Source organism: Maniola hyperantus, chromosome 10, assembly GCF_902806685.2.
Source record: "Maniola hyperantus chromosome 10, iAphHyp1.2, whole genome shotgun sequence".
NCBI classification, from domain to species: domain Eukaryota; kingdom Metazoa; phylum Arthropoda; class Insecta; order Lepidoptera; family Nymphalidae; genus Maniola; species Maniola hyperantus.
In genome coordinates, this window is record NC_048545.1 from 2,620,414 (window position 1) to 2,630,947 (window position 10,534).

Below are 10,534 nucleotides of genomic sequence, written 5' to 3' on the forward strand. Positions count from 1 at the left end.
TCCCGCTGGAGCTGTCTTTTCCCGTGAATTTTCCAAAAAAATTATTTCATACAAACCTTGTCCTGACAATAACGAATACAACAAAAAAAGAGTTAACCAATTTCCGCAGTCGTTCGGAAGTTATGCGTGTACATAGGTACATTTCGGGGATTCATTTTTATTTATATAGAAGACTAGGTTATGCTGGCGACTTCGTCCGCGTGGACTAAATAAATTTCATACCCCTACTTCACCCCCATAGGGGTTGAATTTTCAAAAATCCTTTCTTAGCGGATGCCTACAAGTATGAAATCTAGCAATCCTACTACTCCACTCTGCAGGTATGCGTTGGTCCTAAGATCGTAAGTCTTTAATTTAAATTAGTTGATAACAACGACTTCGTCCGCGTGGATTTAGGATTTTTAATATCCTGTGGGAACTCTTTAATTTTTCATTCCCCGGGATGTGAGCTAGTTCTGTACCAAATTTCATCAAAATCGGTTCAACGGTTGGGCCGTGAAAAGCTAGCAGACAGATAGACAGATAATATTATATTAGCATGGATTTTGCAAACGTTTATTGCGTTAAGTATGTGTTATGTGACGAATTTTGTTTTACAGGTAAAGTGGTCAGGAGAGTCAACGACGCTATTGGGCTGATCTACAAAGATTTCATGTTTAGCCCGCAATACAGGACCAGGAAAGGTTACAGATGGCGCTGCTATCAGTTCACCTCAGGCTGCAAGGCGGCCATTCATGTTGATGCAAATAATATGATTATAAGACAATACAAACTCAAAAATCATAATCATCTCGAGCCCGAGTTCAAAATAAAGGACGGAATTTATCATATTAAAAAGGGCGCTAAATTGTCTTAATTTTAATTGCTACTAGATGATGCCCGCGACTTCGTCCGCGTAGATTTAGGTTTTTGATAATTCCGTGGGTAAAAAGTAGCCCATGTCCTTCTTTAGGATGCAAGCTATCTTTGTACCTATCGTCAAAATCAGTTGGACGGATGGGCCGTGAAAGGCTAGCAGACAGGCAGTCACACTTTTGCATTTATAATATTAGTATGGAAGTATGGATTTCTATGATGTAGTATTATTCCATAATAAAGTTTCTTTTGATTTATATGACAACTGTGTTTTCATTTCATTTTATTAGCATCACTTTTTTATTGAAATAAATAAAAAAGACCGTCTCCTACAGTCTACAGTAGCCGGCAGGAAATATTGTATATCAAGCCACAGTTAGAAATAAAGGACGGAATTCATATTATCAGATTGGGAACAAAAACTTCTAAGCGTCAATAACTTTTTCTATGAAAGTCAATAGCCATAGTCTAAATATATAAAAGGAAAAGGTGACTGACTGACTGATCTAGCAACGCACAGCTCAAACTACTGGACGGATCAGGCTGAAATTTGGCATGCAGATAGCTATTATGACGTAGGCATAAGCTAGTATAATATAATTTTTATAACAACCGTGTCTGTATCGTTTTTTTTAATTACAATTGCAGAAAATATGTAATTGGTATAAATTACACAAAAACTTGTGCACCAAAGGCCGCTTTGATTAAATTAAAATCTGGGCACATTTCGTTTAGCAGGTAAATTAGTCAGGAGGGTCAACAATGGTATTGGGATGGAGTATAAAGGTTTTATGTATAAGCCGCAATACAAGACCAAGAAGGGTTATAGATGGCGCTGCCATGAATTTCACTCAGGCTGCAAGGCGGCCATTCATGTTGACGAAAATAATATCATTATACGACAATACAAACTCTCAAACCATAACCATCAAAAGCCGGAGTTAAAAATAATGGACGGAATATATCATATCAAAAAAAGAGCTAAAATTTCTTATTTAGAATAACTATTCGTATCTACATAAAAGAAGGTATTTGTAAAGAATTACTTAAATAAATAGAAGTACCAAGTGAAGTATTGTTTAATAAAAAAATATAGGTAGCGAAAAAGTCATTTGAATTTGAATTACAAAATCCAAAAAAATACCGTTCCGAGTTTTGCGGTTCGTTAACAAAAGTGATTCTTACCGTTTTACTTCTTCTGTAGTACGGAACCCTCGGTGTGCGACTCTGGCTTGCACTTGGCCGGGGTTTTTTTACTTTTGAAGTCGGTTTTTGAAAATATTTTTTATTTATTTACACTATAGCCAAACTCATTAAAGAATGATGATACCAATATTCATAGAAATGCGATTACAATAGAGTTCTACTTTTAGGGTTCCTTACCCAAAGGGTGCCAAGGGTGCCTAAAATGTGCCCTATTACTAAATCTGCGCTGTCCATCCGTCTGTCCGCCTGTCTACCTGGTCAGCGAGCTGTTTTTATGAACCGTAAGTAGAGAGTAGGTAGGTACGTAGGTAGAGAGTTAAAATTTTCACTAAATGTGTATTTCTATTGCCGCTATAACAAATAATGAATATTTCAAAATAGACGCCATGCAAATTAAATAAAATTAAAAATTACATAATGTTAATATCTATTTAGAAAAGATAGTACAGAACCCTTGTGTAACCCAAAAAAAAAAAAAACGATTTTATGTTGATTAATTTTAGGCTTGAAAAGGCCCTTGACGGCTGCAGAAAAGTCGAGACGGTACCGGGAGAGTCTTAAAAACGACCCAAAAAAATATGAAACCTTCAAGATAAGGGATTCGGAAAGGAGAAGGATTCTGAGAGAAAAAAAAATAACAAAAGAAGATTTAAAGACCTCGCAGAAGAAGAGCAAATGGAAATAAGAAGACGCTGATAGGAACAAAAACAAAAGAAAAACCCGACCAAGTGCGAGTCAGACTCGCGAACCGAGGGTTCCGTACAACAGAAGAAGTAAAACGGTAAGAATCTCGCTTGTTAACGAAACGCAAAACTTACTTTGTTTGTAGAGGTTGTTAATATCAATAAACTACGCTAGTTTTTTTTTTTAAGTTATTTATTAAACTTATAGAATGTACAGGGCATTCTTTTATTTTATTTTTCCTGTAAAATATAAATAAACCTCTATTGACCATAATTAACTTAATAAGATGAATAAATTAATTATTGATTTCGTGCTTTAGTTTAGGGATTTGCGTACAACCGAAAATGCTTTAGATAGTATTGTAGGTATGGTATTGCCTAAATGTATGAATTTTACGAACAATTTATTTTACTAAGATATTTAAATGCTGTTTTAAAAACTTTTTATAAAATCTATATAAAAATGTTTACAAAAAAAATACATTGTGTTATATCTTGTACGATGCAGATGGTACGGTCCCCTTTATGTGCGCGTCCAAATCGCAATTGATTGGTTTTTTGGTTGAATATTCTAATTGTTTGAGTTTATTTTAGGCCCTAAAAGGCCCTTGACGGCTGCAGAAAAGTCGAGACGGTACCGTGAGAGACTTAAAAACGACCCAGAAAAATATGAAGCCTTCAGGAAGAAGGACTCAGAAAGACAAAAAAAATACCAAAAGAAGATTAAAGACTTCACTGAGGAAGAGCAAATTAAAATGAGAAGACGCTGGAGGGAAGATAAACAAAAACAAAAGCAAAGAGCAGTCATTTAAATCCACAACTACGGCGATCAAGTGATGGGTTCAGCTTTTTAATAATTGAAAATAAGATATCGGATATTGTTTAGTAACTTAATTAATAATGATACTTTTAATATAGTCCGTCAATTTAGAACTATACTTACCTACAGAATTTGAAAAAATATTTATATTGACTATATTGTTATTTTTTAGGCGAATGCTATGACCTGCCTCTTAAAATCACAATGATGGAGAATCCTATACTTTCCACATCAGAAGCCCATACAAGTTACATGACAGTTATTGAAAAAATGGAATTAACTAGTGATGACTCAATCCAGGGTCCACATTATATGCTCTCAGAGAGCGCAGCAGTTTCGTCAAGCTCGAGTAATGAATCTATAGTTGAAGATATTGCCCGAAGCCCCGGTTCAACGTCTACCATCAGTGCATCTCCAAAAAACAGCATCCGCGTCAAGATAGATGAAAAGAAAATGAAACGCAATACAGGTCAGTCTTATGAAACATTAAAAGGAAAAGTAATTGCCTATAGGAAAATGACAAAACTTACAATATGTCGAATGAAATGCAAAGAGCGCATATCATTAAACAATCGACAAGCTATTTTCAAAGAATATTGGCAAATGCGGACTTATCTCGAAAGATTTACGTATATAGCTTCAATGATTCAGATACATGACAAAGCTACTGAAAGGCGACGGACATTAGATCCTGCCCGGCAAAGATGTCGAACGAAGACATTTAAATATTTTTTATCAATTCACGGAAAGCGTGAACCTATTTGTAGGGGATGTTTACTTAAAACGTTGGGTGAAAGCGATAACTTTGTAAGATCAGTTGCTTTGAAAAAACGTTCATCAATAAGTGGCACTCAAGTGGATTAAAGTCGTGGGAAGAGTCTTCCTAACCATAAAGTCTTTGATGAATGAAAAAGATTCTGACGAATTGAGAACCTTCTCCTTTTTTGAAGTCGGTTAAAAAAGGCAAAGAAAAATACTAATAAAAATAATAGAAGAAGTTTAATCCATGCACTTCGATGCCTCTAAGAACTCTGACAAATACTCTTCTCATCTTAAAGTGGTTATTCCTGATAACATCATCACTCTATGTGATCATATTCTCGTAAGGTTAGTAGGAAACACAAATCGAATAATGAAGACAACATAAAATATTTTCTTTCTGGGTCAAATACCTGAAACTCCAACGTTTTCGTCCGTAGAATACAACAACATAATAGATATTATTTTTAGACCATAAAGTCATATTTTAGGCAATCGCGCTCCAACCTATACCTAATTATAGTTTTTACTAAGAACGGTTGTAATCAAGTGCAAGCCTCTCAGTCATCTTGCAATAAAAACAGTGACGTCCTGTAAAGTTTGCTTTTTGAAATGAAAACATCTTCGGAAACGATTAGGTGCGTTGAAGATGTGAACTGATCTTTCTATCGAATTTTAATTTTAATTTGGTTTCACACATGTTTTGAACGCTATTATCCAGATTATGCTTACCTATTTCGTATTATTACATCTTCATTTCTTTTATCGTTTACTAGCTTACGCTCGCGACTTCGTCTGCACGGACTACACAAATTTCAAATCCCTGTTTTGCCCCCTTAGGGGTTGAATTTTCAAAAATCCTTTTTAAGTGGATGTCTACGTCATAATAACTATCTGCATGGCAAATTTCAGCCCGATCCGTCCAGTTGTTTGAGCTGTGCTTTGTCAGTCATGTCATCAGTCAGTCAGTTACCTTTCCTTTTTACATGTAGATATAGATTTTAAATTTTATTTTCATTAAAGTGCCATTTTGGGGTTTTTCCACTGTCATGTGTTTATTTTTATTTTATTTTGATTTTGACCTTTTCGTTTTTCCCTTTGTGTCCCATTACATTAACTCCCTTTTTAATTGATTGCATTAGTTGTTTATTTGATGGATCATTATGATTAATATTTAATTTGTTAGGTAGATGTAGAAGAGCACTTAAACTTTTCAGTATTAGCAGAAATGACAACAATTACCCTTTCAAATGGGAACAGGCGGTTAATGAAGGATGGGTTCACATACTACAGAGCGACGGTGAGGAAAAAAGGGGGCGCCAGATGGTTATGCACCAATGCGTCAAGATGCAGAGCCTTTCTTCTCATATCCGATGAAGGAAACGTGATCAATTCTAGTGAAAATCATGTTCACGATCGCCCTATGTATTGTGTTTTGCCTACAGGCGAATATCTTAAAATACGAAGCGTTTGCGTTAAACGAAAACGTTCTCGTAATAATAAAAAGTCCTATTAAAATTTCATCGCCAACGGTCTTTGTCTGACCGATAGTTTTTTAAATTAAAAAAGTTTTTTAACTGATTTTATGTCAAATGTTTGCCGGCGAATATGTATTTTTTTTAAAGTAAATAATGATCGCGATGTCAATTATGATAACAGCTTGATTTGAAATGATTTGATTTGAAATTAAATAATTAGCTGTGAGTTATTTTGGCTATTAACTTAACTAACTGATTGTTTTAACGATCTTAACTAACTTATTATTTTTTAAATGTACGAGTATGAATACCCGCTGGCTAATATGCTCATATTTAAAAAAAACATTGTTGTTTGAAATAATAATAATATCGCTGATGTCGATTACTGCAGCTGTGAATTACTTTGTCTATGAAACTGTGTGTGCACAATTATGACTGAATTATTGAAGTCTGATTTAATAGAGAATAGATTTTTTTGGATGTTTTATTTTCTAATTCTGTAGGTTGGTTTCTAATCCTGTTCAGTAAATATGCGTAACATCAATGTTCTACTAGAGATGTGTTTTGCAGTTGTGATGACAACATTGAGTAAAAGAGGTAGACAGCTTCTCTTGAAGGACGGGTACACCTACTATTCGCATAAGCCAGTGAAAGGTGGTATGAGGTGGAGTTGCACTAATTCGTCCAAGTGTAAGAGTCAGCTAACCGTCATTGATGGTACAGTGAAGAGGAGTTTAGAAGACCACAACCATATACGACCTTACATCCAGTCTGACGGAATGTATGTGAAAGCCAAAAATTTAAGAGAATTTAAAAACTAGGATCCACCTCGGCTTCACTCGGGTGGAATTTTGTACTTTTGAAATGTTTCCAACTCTCGTCTCCCCCAAAACGAATGACGACGATAAAACGATATGAGACGGATAAACAAATTTCTTAAGATTTGACTAAGCTAAGTTTTGACAGTTTTTCTGATTGTGTAGATGTTCATAGGTGGCAGTATAATAAGTTTTCAGACGGTCAGTCTGGTGACCCACCTGCTCTTGTTTGCTCGTTAGCGCTATAATTATAAAAGAAAATATGTGAGATACTTTAAAGTGCATAAATTTAGGCTATTTTTAAACTCATTATTCACATTTATGATCATGATCATCTTCTTTAGTCACTAAAATATTAAATAAATCTCGTTATATTATAAAAGGTATACTTTATTATATATTAAGAGTTTATTTTAATTTAAGTTTAAGTTTAGTTTAGTTAATTTATTTCCATTTATTTAGTACTAGCTTATGCTCGCGACTTCGTCCGCGTGGACTACACAAATTTCAGACCCCTATTTCACCCCTTTAGGGGTTGAATTTTTAAAAATCCTTTCTTAGCGGATGCCTACGTCATAATAGCTATCTACATGCAAAATTCCAGCCTGATCCATCCAGTAGTTTGAGCTGTGCGTTGATAGATCAGTCAGTCACCTTTTCCTTTTATATATTAAGATTTATAATTTTCATATATAAGATATTAGGACCCTGTATAAAATAAATTGTTAAAAATGACATGCGGGTATTGTTTGATTGTCATAATATTATAGCTCAGCATAGCGTGTGTCATATCATAATACGTATTCCACTTCCTGGTAGGTACTTACTGCTAGTCAGAAAATATTTGTGAAGCAATTGTTTGTTGGTCATAATAGGCAATTCATATCTTCTAAACTTCTTCTCTGGTCTGGTCTGGTGGGAGGCTACGCTAGTTACCATCCTACCGGCAAAGCCGTTGCGACCAGGGGTATGCGCTTTAATGAAACTTTAACTTAACCTTTTAAAAGAGCCTCTAAAGTTGGCTTGCTTGGAGTAAACCTAATTTATATTTGCAGCTCACCTGATTACAATGGACAACGACAGGAACTGCTTACTACATGCAGGATATACATTTTTCTTTCGGTACAGATTGTTCAAAAGGGGCCAAAAGTGGGTCTGTACCAACTTCCCTCGATGCAAAGCGTACCTGTGTGTGGACGACGACTTTTACATCGTCGAGTGTATGACGCAACACAATCACATACAGAAAAGTTTACATCTGTGCCCTAACGGCAAATACGTTAAGACCAGAATGGCTGCTTATAATATTAATAAAAAGTTCAGTTAGCGATATGTGTTTTATTTTGTATTGAGGCCCTTAAAAATTTTGGTTAGGTAGGTTATAGTACGCGACAAGTCGAGATGGCAATCGGGGTTGGTGACGCCCCGCAAACCCGCACAGCCCCGGCGCTAACCCGCGGGGTGATTACATAAAACGTTGCAGTAGCGACAGCAACGCGACAGCAGTAGCAATGCGTCGTCGCTTAGGGAGGACGTACTTCACATTTTGGCGCGCATTCAATGAAGACAATGGTAAGTATTCAATCAAATCATGCAAAGGTAGTAACTATTTCAAAACAGCATTTCGTTTCGGATTATTTTTAAACCCTTTGCGTTATAGAAAGAATAAAGTACTCATTTTAAAATGCATTAGATCTATCTATTTATTTATCTTGTAGCTTCACTACGTAAAATACACAGCATAAATCTGGCATCATCGAATTGTTTTTTTTTGCAGTCTGCGGCTTTGTCAATTAATAGCAGCTCACACCAGTTTAATAAAACATTAGAGCCAGTTTCTATCAGCATTGACACTTCGAAAGATTTAGAGCCAGCTTCTATCAGCATTGACACTTCGAAAGATTTAGCTTTTCCGGTTCTTGCCGATAGCTTATGCACCACAACAGATCACACTGAAACCACTGTATCGATGACTGCTGCACGTATATCGGTTGATCACAAATTTAATATCACTTTACCTGCTGAACCAGTCATTGAAGAACCGACTTTGAATGATCACCTAGTTGAGAAAAATACACAATATACATCACTTACGTCAGATCATGATGTACCGTCTACATCGGCAGGACCAAGTAATGAATCTATCGTATCAAATGCAATTAAAAGTAAAGTTGGTAAAAGAAAATCCAAGAAATATATTAAATATATTGATTATATTTCAGATCAAGAAGACTTTTCTACTTTTTATGGTGACATATCTGATTCAGATAATTGGTCAGAAGGACAAGAAGGAATAACATCAGAAGATGATTTGCTATCAGCAGAACAAAAAGTTAAAATAAATAAAAAATACACTAAAAAGGGGTCGAAAATCAAAAACAGCGATGCCAATACCGAAGATGATGTAGTCGGAGAATATGCAACGAGAATAACAAAAATAAATTCAAGAAAAGAACGGTCAAAAAATAAAAATTCTGGTCAACAATATATAACAAATAAGGGTGTTGTTGTACCAGCAAAAACTGTATTGGCTAATCCTTGTTCTGGCAAAAAATGTGGCAATGACTGCGAATCTCTGTCTGAAGAAAGAAGAGAAAGTTTATTTAATTTTTTTTGGAGTCTTGAAAAAACACGTCGCCGTGATTGGTTAGTATCCCTGTGTCAAAAAGAAAATATTAAACGGAAACGCACCGATTCTAATAAGCGCAACTATACTATCAAATATTTTATCAACGAAGCAGAAGGTAGAAGATTTGTTTGCAAACAATTTTTAGCAGCCACTCTGAACATTTCTAATAAAACAATTTACAGTATTGTAAAAAATGCTTCTGGGGGATGTGCACGAGAAGATATGAGAGGGAAATGTGAGCCACCAAATAAGACTAAAAAACCCACTATAGACGCTGTTAACAGGTTCATCAAAAATTTACCAGCTGTACCTTCGCACTACTGTCGTCAAGACTCAAGTAAAGTTTACCTTCCCCAAGAATACAAAAATGTCACCAACTTGTATAAACTTTACAAGCAGCATTATGTGGATCAGGATGTGGACGTAGTAAGTGATAGAATTTTTCGTAAAATATTTCAAGATAATTTTAATATTGGGTTCCATGTACCTAAAAAAGATAAGTGCCTTAAGTGTCTTCAATACAAAAATAATAATAATCCCGAAAAGCAAAAAGAAAAGGAAGAACATGAAATAGAAAAAGTAGAAAGTTATGCCCGTTTTAAAGTTCACAAAAATATTTATAAGGATGATCCCTCAACTCTTTGTGCTAGTTTTGATCTCGAAAAAGTACTTAGTACGTAGCGTATTTTTGTTTAATTTTTAATAAAGACTTTTATTCTACAAAAATTGATTTCATTTATTTTCGTGCATGATAATAATTACATAAACAGTTCTTGGTTAAGTGTCAGTTAAGAATGGAGGTTTGAGGTGATTTTAATAACTAAGATACAATTTCCACAATCACAAAAATCAATAAATAATGCTTAGGTAAATTTACTTGATTTATTTTAAACTATCAGATCTTTTTAGATCAATCTTTCTGTATCAAAATTCTAAACTAAGTAAGTTTACCTATATTTACATGTTACTGCACACAACACAGTGATGATTTAGATAATTTAACTTGTTTATCAAATCAGGTCAATTTTTCTAATTTTATCTAACCGACACAAACTGGTATTTATAAAAGTGTCAGGTGTCTTATTTTGACAATTTGGATAGCTAAAAAAAATGATTTCTACGAGTGTTAACATCATTTTAATAAAACAATTAGGTGAATTTTTATGATTTTTTTATTACAAATATTTGAACTTTAAATCACTCCTGTAAAATTAACTCAATGTCGCTTAGTGAGGGTTGCCTTTCAAGCGTCGATATATTCTCTAAAATTTCTTGAGTATAAAATT

At 34.6% G+C, this 10,534-nt stretch overlaps 1 protein-coding gene across 6 annotated transcripts; it reads left to right on the forward strand.

Moving 5' to 3' along the window:
* Positions 1 to 3,342: 3,342 nt before the first annotated feature.
* On the forward strand, positions 3,343 to 10,292 carry LOC138402853 (uncharacterized). 6 transcript variants are annotated; one of them, XM_069501220.1, is made up of 3 exons: positions 3,343 to 3,577; positions 3,737 to 6,582; positions 7,675 to 10,292. In XM_069501220.1, exon 3 carries the CDS (start codon positions 8,589 to 8,591, stop codon positions 9,927 to 9,929), a length of 1,341 nt encoding a protein of 446 aa, XP_069357321.1. In that variant the 5' UTR covers positions 3,343 to 3,577; positions 3,737 to 6,582; positions 7,675 to 8,588; the 3' UTR covers positions 9,930 to 10,292. The 6 variants fall into 5 exon arrangements, with proteins under 6 accessions (XP_069357321.1, XP_069357325.1, XP_069357322.1 ...); XM_069501224.1 differs by having other exon boundaries at positions 3,570 to 6,582; positions 7,675 to 8,191; positions 8,842 to 10,292; XM_069501221.1 differs by having other exon boundaries at positions 3,570 to 4,671; positions 5,541 to 6,582.
* Positions 10,293 to 10,534: the final 242 nt, after the last annotated feature.

Excerpts from the sequence above, each read along its gene's own strand:
- LOC138402853 (XM_069501220.1), top strand. The coding sequence starts at position 8,589 with ATGACTGCTGCACGTATATCGGTTGATCACAAATTTAATATCACTTTA.